Below are 18247 nucleotides of genomic sequence, written 5' to 3'. Positions count from 1 at the left end.
AATTTTAAATGGTCATAAATTAGGATTAATATCATATTAATGAATTATAATCCTACATTCATTAAGATAAAGTGGCATTTCAATATTTGCTCTTGTTAATAAGTTCAATACAATAATGAAAGGGATACATTTTGAGATTCGGTAAGTATTTGATGTAATCTTATGCTTTAACTTTTTAAATTATTCAAAGGTAAAATAGGAGATCTAGATGCATTTGGATGCTTTGTTGCTGTTTTATGTCTTTTAAAAAATCTTTGCATTTATTGAGGCACTAAATACAATTTAAATTGGCAAAGAACGCGATCACTGAATGAAAGTGATCCCAAGAGAATGGAATGTCTTTTGAGTTTCTAGGAGTTTCTTTCCACAGACTTTTTTTTCCAATATATATGTATATATATTTTTTAAGGAACAAGTGTTTGAAATCTCATGGTGCAAGAACTATAACTATACTGGCATTTAAGTAACTGAGTTAAGCTGAAAATATGTACATTTAAGCAGTATTTTGCAAATATAATTCAAGTAATTTTCCTTTTAAAAATATAAACTAAAAATATATATATTCTTGTTTTATTTTAGTTTTTTTAACAGGAGTCAACATAGTATAAAAAAGAAGCACCATATATCAGGAGTCTCCCTCTAAAGAATAAACTGTGAAAATTTGAAAGCCAGGGATTCTGTTTTCCCCAGTACCTACTAAAATGTTTTAGGCAGAGTAGGTGTTCAATAAATATTTGTTGCCATGATCTAAGATGGATCTGGATCCCTGCTGCGAAGTTTTCATTTCTCTAAGAAGTCCCATTTCTGGAAAATATGCTCCCATAATCTGGCCTCAGTCATCTTTGTAAAATGGGAATAATTTTCCTGGACCAGAAGAATTGTGTAAATCAAAGAGGAAAAAAAAAAGCCTTACACAAACATATGATCTTAATATATATCAGATTATTAGAATTATTTCTGTTTTTATGAATATGGCAGCCAGATCTGCGTTGAATTTTAGGTCTACTACACTTGAGTCCATCAAATGGAAACCTTGGAGATGTTATAATATGCCTTGTCAAACTTCCCTTTTCCCATGTTTCATATGAAATATTCTAACTCAGTGACTTTTAGAAGAAATAAGGGGATTATCATATGAGAAGTGATTCAAATAGCTCTTGGCACACAGATAGTAACCCATAAAAGGTAACTTATAATAATAACTTTAAATAAATGTATTAACAAATTGAAAAGAATACATGTATTTTTGTATTTTCTCCTGGTCTTTTTATCATTCTAAATGCATATCAGTTTATACTGAACAGGCCAGAGTATATTTTTAAAGTGTTCAAACATATTTGTCTGAATTTCATTATATTTTACTTGATATGCATACAGTTGCATAGACTCTTTGTACAGCTACAGTTAGCAGAAATTGATGAAGTTACAATCAATGTAGAAAGAAACAACTTTATATTGAAACATGAAGTAGTAAAACATACTTTGCAAATTGCCACATCACTAACCAATGTCCCTTTTCGTTTTAGTTACATACAGACCTGGATCCTGGGAGCAAAAAAATCAAATATATCCTATCAGGCGATGGAGCTGGGACCATCTTTCAAATAAATGACATAACAGGAGATATCCATGCTATAAAAAGACTTGACCGAGAGGAAAAAGCTGAGTATACCCTAACAGCTCAGGCAGTGGACTGGGAGACAAATAAGCCTCTTGAGCCTCCTTCTGAATTTATTATCAAAGTTCAAGACATCAACGACAATGCACCAGAGTTTCTCAACGGACCCTATCATGCTACCGTGCCAGAGATGTCCATTTTGGGTATGTATGCTTCCAATTTCACAGAACTATTAAGAATCATCTTTAAAATAGCTCCTGGCATCAGGGATAGTGTGTGGCTGAATAAAAGACATTTATTACCGTCTTATCTCTAATTTGCATTTCCAAATCCCCTTTTTTGGCCTCAGTTCCACAGCTCAATAGCTTTAGTCCCTTAGTAATAGGAACTGACGAAGCAGTTTTATTAAAATATCTCTCCTTACACGACAGTAGTTCAATAGGCTGAATTTGTATTCCTCTCATAGACCTGTAGTTCGAGTATTGTTACTGAGGCGGATTTATCAAGATTTGTTCCAACATGCCAGACTAATCCTATTGATATTTTCTTGATGTTTAATTATTTGTTTGTGTATATTCACATGCAGATGCAGCACACAGAGAAGTAGAAAACCGTCTAGGTCTGTAGTCAGCCAGATATTGGATTGAGCTGGTGGGTCGAGTCTAGAGTGAATTAGGAAATCACAGTTACCAGAGGCTTCTGAGCTGTGGCCATCGTACTTTAACCGAGCTTTTTAAAGGAGCATTGCTATCACCAATGACTCACTCCCAGTTTTTCTGAGCCATTGAAATATTCATTATACTTTACAGAACAGAATATATTTCAAAACATGATTTTCTACTTTTTCCTCCCCTTTTTGGATTTGCTTATCTATCCCCAGACTCTGGCCTTGATACAGGAAATCCCTGACCCCAGACTTTATACTAGAATAAAAGGTATTTTAGAGCTCTTCCTGGTCTGACAAAAGTAGTAGGTAGGATCCAAAATCCAGGGCATTAAGATCACCAAAGTCATTCCTAAGTGTGCAGTGGATGTAAGGGATACCCTAGTTTGTTTCAAATTGCATTTAAGACAACCTATAAGGATACATGCTATGCAGCAAAATCACATAAATTAGCAGCAGGTGAACAAGATGTGATAAATAAAAAAACACAAGTGGAGATATAAATTGAAGGCCAAAATTAAGTAAATAGTTGGCTTCATTTGATCTCTTCTTTCTTAACCCACAGTATAACTTTGGTAGATACACCCATTACAGCAGCAAATCAGAACTGACCTCAGGTCTTCACATTTTACCCATGTATTTCTCCTGCCAAGACTCCCCTTTTCTATCTCTTTTGTGAGGAATCCTACTATTATTTATTTTTTCCTTCTTATCAAAATCAAATCACTCCTCTATGGCTGGCTGAAATGACACTTTTTCTAGGGAAACTTCTAGGTCTTTCTAGCAGGAATTTATCTCTCTACCATCACTATTACCACAGAAAGAAACCCACAAAAAGCAAAAACACATTCATGTTTGTACTTCTTTTAAATTCTGACATGTAAACAGGGACTAAGAAATACTATATATTTTTTCTCTCTCTTTTTATTTTCCTCTTATTTGATCAACTTATTTAGGGGAGAGAACTTGCCTAATCCATCTTTTCATTCAGGTTTGTGTAAGATGGTTTTAAAGGACTATTACCAGCTATAATACATACAGAATACTTAATCTTAATTGCTAATGAATGAAGAACAGGAAAGCTGCTATTTTTGCCTCATTATTATGATTTCTACATCTTAATGGCCAAGTCTATATCTATTTATTGTAAATGTGTCAGAGGCTTCCATTCCTGTGTGTATGAGTCATGTGCCTGATAAATATGTTGAGAAAAAAAAAAAAGCCCCAAAACGTCTGCAAGCTTCAAGGTCAATTTCAGCTAAGACAAGGAATTTAATGATAGTATTAGCTACATAATGCAATGTGTATGTGCACCTATGCATTTTTCCTCTAAAGTTTTTTTCTCAATAAGAGTGTAGCAACTAAAAGAAATAATCTACACTAACTTACACAGTTATTCTAAAAAATGCTTAGCTTGTGGCATCTCTTCTAAAAACCACATGGAATATGCTGCAGTTGAAAGTGTGGGTTTTGAAGTTAGGTGGATGAAATTTTGAATCCTGGTTCTATCCCTTATTATCTGGTTGACTTTGAAGTTCAAGGAGGTTAAACTGTTTCTTATTTTCCTTAGCTACAATGCAAAGTTAACAATTTCCATCTTGCTTTCATTGTTTGAGAACTGCGTGATAAAATACAAAGTCAGGGTGTGTCATAAATAAGTGTTCAATAATTGGTTGTCGTGGTTTTAAAAATTATTTTTATTAATCGATTTCCCATCGTACCTTTGGACCTTTCCTCTGTATCGATTTTACAGAGGTGTCTGGTTTCTGTTTGACTCCAGCCTCTCTGGTTAAAGAGAGGCAGAGGCAGCTGCACTATTTTATTGTTAAGTGTGAATTATTCCCTTCATTTCCATGAAGGTGAATATCAGGATGAAGGTCGGCTCCTATCTCCTTTCTCTCCCCATTACCACTGTTCTCTCCCAGCCTGTCTCTTCCCTCCCCTCCTTCCTTCTTTCATTTTTCTTCCTTTGCTACTGCAGAAATGCCAACACCTGCACCTGTACACCCTGAAGAATGCCAGCAAGGACTGGGGGATTTCATTGTGCAGAAAGTGAAAAATAAAATTCTAATTGAGAAATTTACCAATATTACATTGAAATGAATGTGATATTCAAGAACTGTCTGCCAGTTGACAAGCTGTCAAGACAAAACACACATATATATTTGCCCAAATGGCAGCCAAATTATTTTAGAAATATCATATTTGGAAGCTGTAGACAGAGCTCTTTTATATTCTACTGTGAATTTCAGAACTTGATGAGAATTCACTTCTATAGCAATACCACATAAAGAGTGATGTGCAAGCTTGTCTGGTTTTTACTATGGATCCCAAACTAGCATCGTTGAAGTTGGTTTTTCAGTGAAAATTTGCCTACATTTATTAAGTTCCAGACACTTTAAATAGATATTTTTTTGCTACTGGATATTAGAGTGAGGGATACTTAACCCTGATTGTGTGTCCACACCTGGGTTCAGGTAAAATGAACTTTGTATTTAGCTTCGAAGTAGAGTCTCAGATTATTTGACTGCAGATTTTCTACTTGTGTTAGTGACATGACCCATCTAAGCCTCATCTTCTCTATCTGTGTAGTGTGCACAAGCATCCCTACCTAAGAAAAGTATGTTTGGAAAAATTCAATGATTATATTTAAATAACTTAGCATAGCATAGAGTTGGTGCTCAATTGATATTAGTTTCTTTACAAACATCCATTTTCAAGCTACTTCTGCTAGTATGATTCAATAAATTGCGTATAGGATATGAATGCCTTGGTCAATGAAAAATTGCTCGACAAGCCTTAACTTTATGTTTCGCAGTTGTACATGTTGGAATGAAGCCTATTTTATTCAAAAGGGCATAGTAGTGAAGATGGGAATAAAAGGATCAGAAAGCCAAGTAGGGCTTAAGCTGGTGGGCATGATTGCATTGTTGAGTACACAGTTATATAAAACACAGCACTGGTGATTTTCTTAGTTTTCTTTGAGATTCAAGGCTACTCTCATGATGATCAATATGTATTAAAAAGTTGCTATATCCCCAAAGCTGTGTTAAATGCTTGCAATATTCACAACAATCCTACATTAGTACCGATGTTAACTTCTCTATTTCTCTTTATTTTTAATCAGAAAACATAGGGGAAATAATAGCTTATCCAAATCCAGATATTAAGTGGGAGAACGGATTTAAATTCAGGCATCTGGCTCTTCCTCCCATGGGTTTAACCAGTATGCTGTACTAATTTTTGATAATATCTCTAGAGAATTTTGTTTATATATGCCCTATGATTCTGCTGCCTATTTATAATAGTTACTATTTTTCCAAGGTGGAAGAGCTCTTGAGGTCAGCGTACTTTGCAAATTAAATTGAGGAGCTGAGACAGGAGTTGGACAAAGAGAAGTTTGGGTGAAGTATTACACAGTGTTTAAGATAGGACTATAAGCACATTAAAAATGTAAGAACAATACATCACATAGAAATTCAAATCACAATAAAATTAATTGAGAGCCATGTGGTGACTAACTGGGGCTGAAGTGCTGTTAATATGTTAAAGATAGAAACCACAGAGAGTAACTGGGATTGACTCTGGATTTCCTGGTAGTGAATGCAAAAAAAGAATGCACTCTCCATCAAAAAATATTAATCAAAAAATCAGAAGGTCAAGAGATTACTTAGTAAAATATATCTTGGAAAGGCAAGTCTCACTGCTTTCCAAAGGCTCGTAACTGAAGAGGTCGAGGCTGTCAGTACACAGTATGCAAGTGAACTTACTCTACTTGAAACAGTAACTCAGCCAAAAGGAAAATGCCAACATTTGATAATAGTTTGTGTTGTCCCTTCTATGTGTCATTCTCACTCTCCTGTCTTCTCTTACCATTAGTAGTATGTCTTTTCTTTGTAATTTTGTTCTTTTATGGTAAAAGTCTTCAAATCCTCTTTTGGAGGAAGGCCCATATAAAATACATTTTATTTCTTTTGTGTTGTTCATTATCTTTAATTTGGAATAAATTTAATCTTAGAGAAAAGTTGCAGTTGTAGTCCAAATGTATTTTTCCTGAACTATAAGTGAGTACATTGCTGCGATGATGCCCAATTACCATGAGATACCTCAGTCAGTCTTTCCCACATGGGTGTTTTTTCTACACAAGCACAACACAGCCATCAAAATTAGGAAATTAATAGTGATACACCATTGCATTGGATGCACAGACCTCAGTCAAATGTCTCCAATTGTCCCAGTAAAGTCTTTTTATAGTGAAAGGATCAAATCCAGGACCCCACATGCACTACCTCAGTACCTCCAACTCTAAAGCAACACCACCGGGTTCCTTCTAATTGTTTCTTTTTCTCCAACAGTGAGAACCCTATTTCTTTACACTCAATATATTTGTTATTTGGATCATCCCTCACTGCCATAGTAAGTGATTTCCATTTGCTCCCTCTGCCCATCCCCTGACTCCCTGACACAAATGTTTATCTGCTGTTCCACTCTCCCTCCACCTTCCTGCCTTTCCATGGATTCTTACCTCGCCCAGACATGCCTAATGGCTTTTGGAATGAAGTGTTCAGGTGGCAGGCAGACAGTCAGGAATGGAGGCAGCAACTATATAATACTCTCTACTTTTATTCTCCTGTATATTTCATTGGTTTGTTATTATACAATAGACCTATGGCAGCATCTTCCAATCTGTGCTCAAAATAGATCTACTGAAACAAATCAAATCAAATTTAATTGATAAACACTGAATTAAAAAAAGGGAAATGCTTTTCATACTTCAGAGTCTTTAAAGTATTAATATGCCAGAATTTGATAAATGCATATTATATGCCCTTTCGGAAATTCAGACATTTATATGATCCCAGAAACTATTTTTAAAAAGTATCTTTCAGAACTGCATAATTTTATACTATAAAAGCTTTACAAACACATGTCTAATGAGAAGAGATTTTTGAATCTATGTTAGGTCACATGTTAATTTAGCACGCAGCTAAATAGTCAAATTTTCAATTTCTAATGAGCAAATTAAAAATTATGTTGACTATAGCTTACATGGATTAGCTTGTTATTCTTGTCACTGCCCGATACGTATTTTCATCCCATATAAAGAAGATTCCCCAACTAATAAAGAGATTCATTTTCATATTTTGTTATTATTAAAGAAACAGTTTATGTCACAGAAGCTTAAAAAATCAAAGAATGTTCATACTGACAAACTGTCTTAAACCTAACATACGTCTTTTTTATAATTTAGAGGTTGTGGCTTTCTTCCTCTCTCTCAGCTAGATTTTAAAAGGATTTGGCAGAATTTCTCTATTTCAAAGGAGAGATGCAAAGTGAGAAAGGGAAAAACATATCTTGATGGATTTGATTATCTTTTTTGTCTTATTTGATTTGGGCTGACGAACAAAATTGGAATTCTTTAGGAAAACATGGGCGGGAAATCATGAGGATTGAAATAAACACTTTTAAAAGAAATCCAGCTGCTCTACCTGATATGAATGCCTGTAACAGCTGTGGTTCCAAAACTCTAAGATGGGGTGAGGATTATGTAGTTTCTGTTCTACATAAGGAAGGTAAACCTCCAGTAGGAATACATAGACAGTTGGTGTAATAGCTGAATCTTGTATCTGTGAAGCAGTGATTTCTGATATGTGGATTTTAGTGATTCCCAAAGGTCTCCCTAAATGATCTATGGCTTAGAAATTACTGGAGTATCCAAATGGGAAAATTATTGGCAGTTAACTGTGAGAGGTACCTAAAACGAATTAGCCTTCCAAGAGCCATTAATGTTATTTCTGCACTGTGGCTCAGAACAAGTTTGGGGTATAATGATGGGGATATAAACAAGGTTTATTTGAATGCCTTCTGTGATGAGAAAACTCCTTCTATCAAATTTTGCTTTAATGCTTACTCTTCTGTACTCTCTAAATTATAAGATGATATTTTATTAATCAACTAGGTGATAATGCAATACTATAATTAATTGATTGTATTGTCCCTAATGGGATTCTTACTATTTTTAGGTCAATTCATATACCTGATGTCTTTAATTTTAATGTTCTTTGGGCTAAATATCAACCCATAAAAATACATGAATGCAGGTAGGATAGCTTAGGGAAGTTATTAAAAGTATATAGAGAGGACTTCCCTGGCGGTCCAGTGGTTAGGACTCTGTGCCTTCACTGCCGGAGGCCAGGTTTGACCCCTGGTTGGGGAACTAAGATCCTGTAAGCCTTGTGGTGTGGCAAAAAAAAAAAAAAAATATATATATATATATATATATATATATATATATATATATATATATATACACACACACGTATATATAAATCCAACTTTCATTCATTTTGAAAATAGTTAAAATTCTAGAACTACTCATTATAGGACTGGCTCAGGAGCTTCAGACCCACTCCTGTTTTGGGGTTTCATGGCCAACATAAACTAGGTGTTTTCAATGGTCTCTTCTTGTAGATTTGGTCTGTCGACTTAGGAATTTCATATAAATACTAGAAATCTTTGAATTCTTTCTAGAAGATGAATTCTCAATCACTAGCCAATAAAAATTTTTCAGAATTGTATAAATCACAAGAGAATGTGATGAAATACCTCATTTGATTTTACAAGTTGTAATGTTGGTGTCACTTTTGTCCTATATAATAGAATATTACAAAAATATATTTCAGTAAGTTACATAAGTACCTTAAATTTGAACCTATTGAAAACAAATTTAACACTCTGCCCCTAACTCCATCCCCACTGGTGAACAGGGTCACTCCGTGTGGAATGGGATTAATTTAGAGACCTGTATCTCCCATTCATGAGTATCTCATAATTTGAATTGGTGTTCTAGAAGATTAAAATTAAAGCATTGACTCAGCATTAACAATATCTAAGTGAAGAAGCAACACTGACTATATATGTCAACCTGTGCCTTTAAACCAGGTCATTCCATCAATGTACCAATTAAACAGTGGTTTCTAAGCCTGTTCATAACAGTAGCTAAGGCTAACATTCTGTTTCTTTCCTTCTTATTTTTTCCCTCCATTTTCTCCCCTGTGCTCACTTATTAGAATTAAACTCATTTGGGTTAACAATTTGATTATCACATTAAGCTCAATTTGATTATCCTAGTGTCTCTTTAAGTTCTTCAGAAATATGTCTTCTACTCACATTTTGATTCTTCCTATTTCTGGATACATTGGGTTACCTCTCTGGAAATTACACCAACTTCCCTGTTGCCAGAGAAAGTTCCTATGGCGAATAATACTTCATCCAGGTCTACCGTGAACCTTTCTGAAAAGATAAGACATCTACTGCTTTCTATTCAAGTAATCTTCTGTACTTGAAATACTGAAAAGTATTCTCATATCAGTAAACCTGCATTTCTAAGGAAAATCAAAACATTTAACAAAAACATTGATCGCAGATGGAAAGTTGAGAAACAAAGGGGGAATACTACCCAGACAATTCCATGATCCTGTTGTCTTTCTATCTCTTTGTCCTCACCTAAGAATTAATATTTTAGGATTCAACACATTTATTGACTCTAGATGCAAAAGGACAAATCATTCTTAAGTTATTCAAGCCATGCTCGTGTCTAGAGCTCTGTGAATTAGCATCAATACCCACAGTGTTACAAGTTTTGTTACATAGCCATTTCAGGAAATCATGAATTAAAAGGGGCTAGAGAGAAAAAGCACATAGAGTTCAGCCTTTGCCCACATTCGCCTGTCAGAGAAATGAATCCACTGCATGTCAGGGCAGTTCTGAAACATGCAGTTGTGAAATCCTGAAGTCTTGGCTGAAAATGAATGTGGGACACATTTGTCAATATATTTTTGGTGGCTGTCATGCCCTCCTTGCCTCTCAGAGCTGGTAGGGGTTCTTAGAGTCTTTATGTGTGTATTAATGTTATTTCTTTAATTTTTATATTTGTGCTTAATAGACTTAATAGTTGTACTTCCTGGATTCATTGGACTTGGAAATTGCCATTTGAGTTTTAGACCCAAATTGCTTTTATTCTTTGGTTATGTAGCAATCACAGTTGTGTGAGATATGTGCCATTTTTCCTATTCTCCTTATCAGTAATGTTACATAGAGAAAAATATGATGAAATTTAGATGGCAAGATAGTTACATGCATAGACAGGCAAATAGATCAATACAGGCATGCCTCAGAGATATTGCCAGTTGGGTTCTAGACCACCACAATAAAGCAGGTCACACAAATGTTTTGGTTTCCCAGTGCATATAAAAGTTCTGTTTATGCTATATTGTAGTTTACTAAGTGTGCAGTATAGCATTATGTTTAAAATATGTACATACCTTAATTTTAAAATATTACTAAAAAATGCTAACCGTCATCGGACAATGCAGGGTTGCCACGTACCTTCAATTTGTAAAAAATGCAGTATCTGTGAAGGGTGGTAAAGTGAAGTGTAATAAAATGAAGTATGCCTGTAGATAAAAGATGGTAGAGAAGATATACAAGCTGTTAAAAGAACGGAGGATAAAGATAAGTATGTAGATATATGGAGGAAAGAAATTTAAGTGTGTATGTGTATACACGTGTGTGTATTTGATATTATAACTAGATATCCTAAAAAAAAAAGCCAAAAAATTGTTACATCATGAGGCTCTAAGTGAGGACATATGGATTGTCTCAGACGCATCTCTCCAATTCTAAGGGAACAAGGTTTTATTCCTTGTGTCTGTGCTGGAAGAGTTTAAAGTCAGTATAACCATATTTGTGCCACTGTTGAAGATGATTTTATTCATTTTCTTTTTTGGTCAGGGGACATTACACCAAGGAGTCTTCCCTTTATAACCACATCAGACTTTTTGGATCTCATCATTATCTGCCATTTATGAATCTTTGCAAGCCACAAGAGTGGTTTGAGTTCAAGAAATACATGGGGGTAGGAGAGGGGGAATTCATCAAATAAGGGTCTCTGGAATAGGTGTTGAAATGCCTATATGTGTTTCTTCTAAAATCCAAAGCAATGTTATTCACTTAAGGTTAGCACAACGAATAATTGTTTTATGACTACATAGAGATTAATATTTTAAAAGTTTATTTTATGCCAAACACACTATTCAGGTACATTCATTTAATCGTAACAACAACCTTATGAAGTGAATTTTATTATTCTTATTTTTAAAAAGAGAAAACTGACGCACACAAGCTTAAAATATACTCAAGGTCTTATCATGGGTAAAAATAAGAGCTCCCGTCAGACATGCAGAACCACTAACAGTCCACAGAGTAACGGAGGAGTTATTATAGGGGTTAGACCATATAAAACAATAGAGATGATAGAAGAGCTCTTGTCTCTGCATCGGGTGATGGAAAGGAAAGCTGGAAGTGAAGTGGAAGAGACCAGGAATATGCTGGAATCCAAAAGGAGCCTGTACCTGGCTCTCCCACCTCAATTTTCCATGTGGCAGATAACCTGCAGGAGAAGCTGATGCCCTTTGTCACATGGCTGTGCGTGGACCTGGCCCGGGACTTGGACATTCTGAAGGAGCACATCTTATGGTTGCTGAAGGAGCTGTGAGTGGGATCCTGCTCTGTGCCACCATGGTGAGCTTGAGAATCTGCTGAGTCAGACGTGTGCTACCCTAGTGCCCAGTACCGTACACTGACATTTTGTCTGTCTTCTCCACTTCTGCCTTCAAAATCGCATGCCAAACCTAACCAGGACAATACAGGGAAGGGAATTCTAGAAATATAATCCCAGTTTAGCTAAACTGATAGAGAACAAAGCCATGACAGATACACTTTATTTAGTTTCTATTGTAGGTTAGGTACTATGGAAAACATTGTATAGATTTTTTAGAAAAGAACATTATATATGTCAAGTATTATCATTTCACATCATATATAAGAATTATATGTCTTATAGGTTACATATTATTATCATATTTTTCTGTTCGACAAAACTAATTTTTTCTGTTTGACAAAATTAATATGCTGAAGCTCTAACCCTCAGAACCTACGAATGAGATTGTATTTGGAGGTAGGTCCCTTGAAGAGGTAATTAAGGTTAAGTGAGGACATATGGGCAGGCGCTAATCCAATCTAACTGGTGTCCTTACAAGAAGAAGGAATTTGGACACACAGAGAGACACCAGGGGCACATATGAACAGAAGGACAACTGTGTGACAAGGCAGTAAGAGAGTGGCCATCTGCAAGCCAAGGAGAGACCTCAGGAGAAACCAACCCTGCCAGCACTTTGATCTTCAACTTCTAGCCTCCAGAACTGTACAAAAATTAACTTCCGTTGTGTAAATCACCTAGGCTGTGGTATTTTGTTACGGCAACCCTAGCAAACTAATGCAGTTTGTGTGGCCAGATTTACTTAATTAGGATGCACTAGGGTCAGAATCCAAAGTCAGAGACTTATTAAATGGGGTATCAATGTTCTCTCTTCTAGAGCTATTGTGTCCCTGTATCAGCCTTGACTTAGGGTCATATCTCTGGATACATATGGAGTGAACATCTGTTCCCAGCTATGGAATTTTTAAAAAAATAGAAAATCATATGCTTAAGTGTGTGGAACTTCTTTTGGTTTTAAATAAACTTTTTTAGTATAGTTTTAGATTTGTTGAAAGGTTTGAAATTATACAGAGTCCCCATATACCTCATACCCACATTTCACTATTATTAACATCTTACAGTAGTATCGTACTTTGTTAAAATTAATGAACCAATATTGACACTGCATTTTAACAATTGTGGTGAGTACTGGTCAGGTACTTTTGTAGAATTTCCCTCATTTGAGATTTGTCTCATGGGGTAGAATATTGGGGAGGAAGACTGCCACTTCGTCACATTATATCAATACATACTATCAATAGGATTTATCCCTGTTGATGTGAACCTTGATCACCTGGCTGAGGTATTAAGTTTGTCAGGTTTCTCTCCTGTAAAGTTACGCTTTTGTTCTGCTTTCTACACTGTACCTTTTAGAAGGAAGTCACTATGTGCAGCACATACTTAAAGAGTGGGAAGTCATACTTCCCCCATACATAGTTATCTACATTACTCATGTGGATTTCTTGTGCATAGGTGATTGTCCTTCCCTCCTTCCATCCTTCCTTCCTCCCTCCCTCCCTCCCTTCCTTCCTTGCTTCCCTTCTTTCTTTTATTTAATCAATAGTACTCAAGGGTTATTTTATACTTTCTGTTATAATCCAATGCAACTTTATTTTCCTGCCTATTTTTTTTTTTTTCCAGCTTTGGGCATTGGGAGCTCTTTTAGTTGTCACCTGTGTCCCTTCCACATACATCCATTATTTTTTGTTTGCTTTTTAGCACTTATATGCATTCTTACTTTCCTACAGTGCATGATGCTTCAGGTTCATCTTGTATATTTATTGCCCAACTTCTAGAATTAGCTATACCTCTAAGGAGCCCTGGTTCTTTTTATTGGGGTATTAGAAGCCAAGATCTGAGTGCTAGGTATACTAGTTGCTGCTGGGTTGTCTTTTTTTCTAGGCCCTCTCAGATGATAGAGGGAGGACAAATACATGTGGGAGGGATGTATATATATACTTAAGTTTTACAAATACAATGGTAATATAGTTATAATATTTTGTCACTGTTTGCAATCCATCTTGGGAAGCCCCACATCCTAATTTTTAAAACATTTGCATGTATTAAGTTTTACTTGTGCTGTAAAGTTAGTTCTAATGGTTTTGATAAGTCCATTGTGCCACATGTCCATCATTACAGTATCAGACGGAATAGTTTTACTCCCTGAAAAAAAAGCCCTTGAGCTTTACCTGTTAACTTCCTCATTCCCTAAACCCCTAGTATCCACTAATCTGTCTACTGAATTTATAACTTTGTCTCTTCTAAAATATCCTATAAATGGAATAAAATATTATGTAGACCTTTTACTTAGCAACATGCGTTTAAGATGCATTCAAATTTTTGTATGGCTTGACAGTTCATTTCTTTTAAACACTAAATAGTATTCCATTGTATGGGGGTTACCATAGTTTGTTTATCCTTTCATCTATTGAAGTATATTTTTATTACTTCCAGTTTTGTGTGATTATACATAAAGCTGCTATAAACATTCCTGTTCAGGTTTTTGTTTAGAAATAAGTTTTTAATTCAGTTGAAATACCTGGGAGTATACCTGATGTATCACTCAGTAAGAGTTGAGTTTTATAAGAAATTTTAATTGATTTAACCAAAATATTTACCAGAAAGTCCTATCAGTAATCTGTAAAACACTGTAAAGATATCCCTTGTTCGTTAGCAGGCAAAAACTATGGTAGAAAACCTAGAATAGAAAGCAGTTAGTTAATATAGAGATGAACAGATGTACTTGTATGAGTTACAATGATCACACTGTAAATAGGAATTATCTTAATATGCTGTCAGATCTCCATGCCTTCAGGAAATGCTGCCCCAGAGGATTTTTTATCTTTCCTTTCTTCTGGTCAAAATGGGTCCTCCTGTTTCTAGTCTTTGAATATGTGTTTATGAATACTGTTCACCAAGTTGTCTCTACCATTGCTACTCTGCCTATTTCTGCTTTTTGAAAGTTTATGCAGAAAAAAAAAAAGAATGAATACAGGAGTGAGCATCTTGTAGTCAACAACCACCTATGGAGAACCTTCCTCTTTCAAGGCTGTAGTGAACACCCACCTAATGTCAGCCAAACTCACACTGTGTTTATTCTCTAGTAATGGTCCATCTCCCCTTTGGCAGTATGGATAACCACCAGCCAGTTTGTGAAGTGTTGCTTCTGTTTTCAAACACAGGTAGACATTTCACCAATCTAGTTCCATTACCTCAATCCCAGGCATTTGCCATGGGGACTGAGAAAATACTGAAATAGGATTTTTCCAAGCAGCTCAGTGTAAAAATTTGTGAACTTAGGAACCATCAGGTAGACATCATCCTTTCATGATACATATTAGAGAAACAGAAAAACTATGTTTCACATGTTGGATTTCTTAGTCTCTGGTCCTAGAAACACACTGAATCTCAGTTCCCATCTCTGGTTTCCATGATACTTCCATCTCTCCATATATGACAACTCAAAAAGGACCAGGTGGGGCGATACTATATTTCTTAGAAACAAAAATTTCCTAAGAAATATAAAATTGTCTGCTGGATGCTATGGGTGCCAGTGAAAAGGAGTCACTCAAAGAAATTCTGGTCTATCAGAGTAGATGTAGAAGCGTTTTTCTTCTTGGCTATGTAAACAGTGTATAAAATGATAAGTATTTATGCCCACTGGGTGTGCAGTTTTCTCATTATACGAACCTAGAGAATACACTGTCACTCTTGTGTCTTCCTTATAAAAGATCCTGGCTCTTCAGGGCAAGGCATCGTATGGATGGATATTAATAATGTGTCATGTGTATCTTCATAACATAATAAGAGGTTTTTTTTTTCTTTTTTCTTTTACTGCCATTGACTGCTGCCCATATAAAAGCAATGAACTGAAATTTAAATCCTTGGGAAAGTTAGAACCGGAGTGGGATATGGGATATCCCTCTGCCTGGCTTGTAAAAGGGCCATGCATCTCCTTGAACTGGGAGAGAAAGAGACATTGAGAGAAGGAATATTCTGAGTTCAGTCCGAAAAAAAGACTCTTCATGCTGGGTGCAGTGTCTCTCTTCCACCCATTTATATTCTCAGATCCTATTAATGGATGTAAGATAACCTACAGTCTTCTGTGCTTTGTTCTTTTTTAAAATTAGTATTAAAGAAAAACTAGATGATCAAGACAGAAAACAAAGGGCAAAATTCATTCCTGAGCATGTCTTTATTGTCTTTTTCTCACCTTGACAGCATCATCTGAATAATGATAATCACCCCAGTATTTTTTTTTTTTTTTGTATTGCTATTCCTGTGTAATTATTAGGGCCACTGATACCATTCGGTGACAATGAAATAATATCAAACATCCCCCATTCATTTGTGTATAGGTAACAAGTTACAATGTCAAAGTTAAATGAAAAGAGAAGTGCCAGTATCCATCTTAAGAGCTGCTCTTATAGTGTCTCACAGCTCCAGTCAGCATGACACAAGTGCACTGTGAGGGCCTTTTTGGGGACCACACAGCAAGGGAAATAAGACCATGTGATGTGAATCTGGCATCATCGCCACTGCTTGATGTAACACTAAAGGCATGGCTAAGTTAGACTTTTTCGTAAGCATAGACAGCAATTCTTATTTCTGTTCAGGCTTTTCTACATTTTGGCCTTTTCTTGTCCCCATACATATTTTTTAATTATGCACTGAAGTGTAATAGCCACACAGTAAAATGCGTATACTATAAGGGCACAAGCTCACAGACCCAACAGATGTGTAATCAGCACCCAGATAAAAAAATCAGAAGAGTTCCAGCACTGCAAGATTCATTTTTGTGCTTCCTCCCAATATCCTCACTTCTGTAGGCATAGAGGAGTTTTGCCTGCTTTGTGCTTTATGCAGCTGGACTCATACACTGCTTTTGCTTTTGAGTCTGGTTTCTCTCAACACCCAAGCTTGAAACCAGGTCTACCAAGTTTACAAAGATTGGTGAATGAACCAGTGAATATATTGATTTTTATATTTACTTATCTCCTTTTGATTCCTCTCCCCTCGTCCCCTCTTTTCTTTTGTATTCTGGAAAAGCTGGAGGCTGACTTTAATATTAGGTATGTTATTTGGGGTGACCTTTCATTGTGTGCCAAGCTCAAGGCAGCTAAGGGGGAACTTCCATGTCAAGGCCAGGGTTAGTTCTGCCAGTGGTAAATCTGCACCTGTGGGAAGTTTAAGTATCCCATCTACCTGAAAAAAATCTCACCTTATTCCTAACAGAAATTCGCTAATTAAAGCTACATTCATTCCAGTGAAAACAAAACTACTGTTCTGCCTCTACCACTTTATTTCATCTTTTTGTTTCAACCTCCATGTCTTTATTTTCTCCAAGGTTTTCATCAAATCATTTAACAGACATGTAGTGAGCACCTGCATTTATAGACAGTGAAGTCACAGAGATCAAAGCTCTGTTTGCAGAGAGAAAGACCCAGTGGTGAAGAGTACATTCTCTGGAGTCAGCAGGGCTTGTTGCAAATTCCCACTAGTTTCCTTACAGCAACGAACCTGCCTTTAGCCCTTAGAAATGCACCTCCAGGATTATTGTCCAGTCTCAAATATGCCATTAGCCTACATGGAACTGTCATGTTAGAGAAAACTATTATAATTTTATTTATATAAATTGTCATTAAAAAAAAACTTTATCCTACATCCTGTATCACTTGCCATAAATAGAGAAGATAAGTGTCAGATAAATATATTAGATAAATATCATGAAAAATATACATACTATTAGATAAGTATAATGTGAGATATATATATAAATATATAAAAGTCATTAATTTTTGTATAGACACTGTTGCCTGCCAAAGGCTCTTATCCCCAAGCCTGGTATTCCTTACTATATAAAGGGACTTTGGAAAATATTACAAAGGTGTTAAACACCTACTGGCATAAAACTGAAATAATGTCTTCAGTATAATCTGAATGGTTAAAGGGAGAATGAAATGGATACACTACATCTGTCGCTATGGATTTGAAATTAATTGATGCTGATTCTTTGTATACCTAGAGTGCCCTGCTGGGATGCTTCTCATATTTTGGAAAGTGAACATGTTATGTAAGATGCAAGTTCACGTTTTGGTAAATGCCACACCAAGACGCATGCCTTCAAGGGGCGCATAGTCTGTCAGGGAACATAACCTGCTTTCTTGAGGCTTGTGAAAGATGCGGAAAAACTATCATAGCAGAAACCATGATTACCTAGGCGGCCGAGGGATGCCAAGAGATACCTCTGGGAACTTGGCTTGCCTAAGATTTGCATGGCAGGGTATCAATTAAAATGTCATGTTTCCTCATGACTCAGAGGACCTGCTGCTGTTTCTTAAGATCTTTGGAAGTGACAAGAATGAGG

At 35.8% G+C, this 18247-nt stretch overlaps 1 protein-coding gene across 1 annotated transcript in view; it reads left to right on the top strand.

Annotated features, from left to right (window-relative positions):
* Nucleotides 1-18247, top strand: part of CDH8 (cadherin 8) — a 367669-nt gene that overhangs the window by 128069 nt on the left and 221353 nt on the right. Inside the window, exon 3 of the mRNA XM_059905876.1 lies at nt 1527-1821. Within this exon, the coding sequence (XP_059761859.1) occupies nt 1527-1821 (295 nt within the window). The remainder of the gene's footprint in view (nt 1-1526; nt 1822-18247) is intronic.

This window comes from Balaenoptera ricei, chromosome 19, assembly GCF_028023285.1.
Source record: "Balaenoptera ricei isolate mBalRic1 chromosome 19, mBalRic1.hap2, whole genome shotgun sequence".
NCBI classification, from domain to species: Eukaryota; Metazoa; Chordata; class Mammalia; order Artiodactyla; family Balaenopteridae; genus Balaenoptera; species Balaenoptera ricei.
The sequence above is the reverse complement of the archived record's forward strand: the minus strand, read 5'-3'. Positions and strand labels throughout refer to the sequence as shown.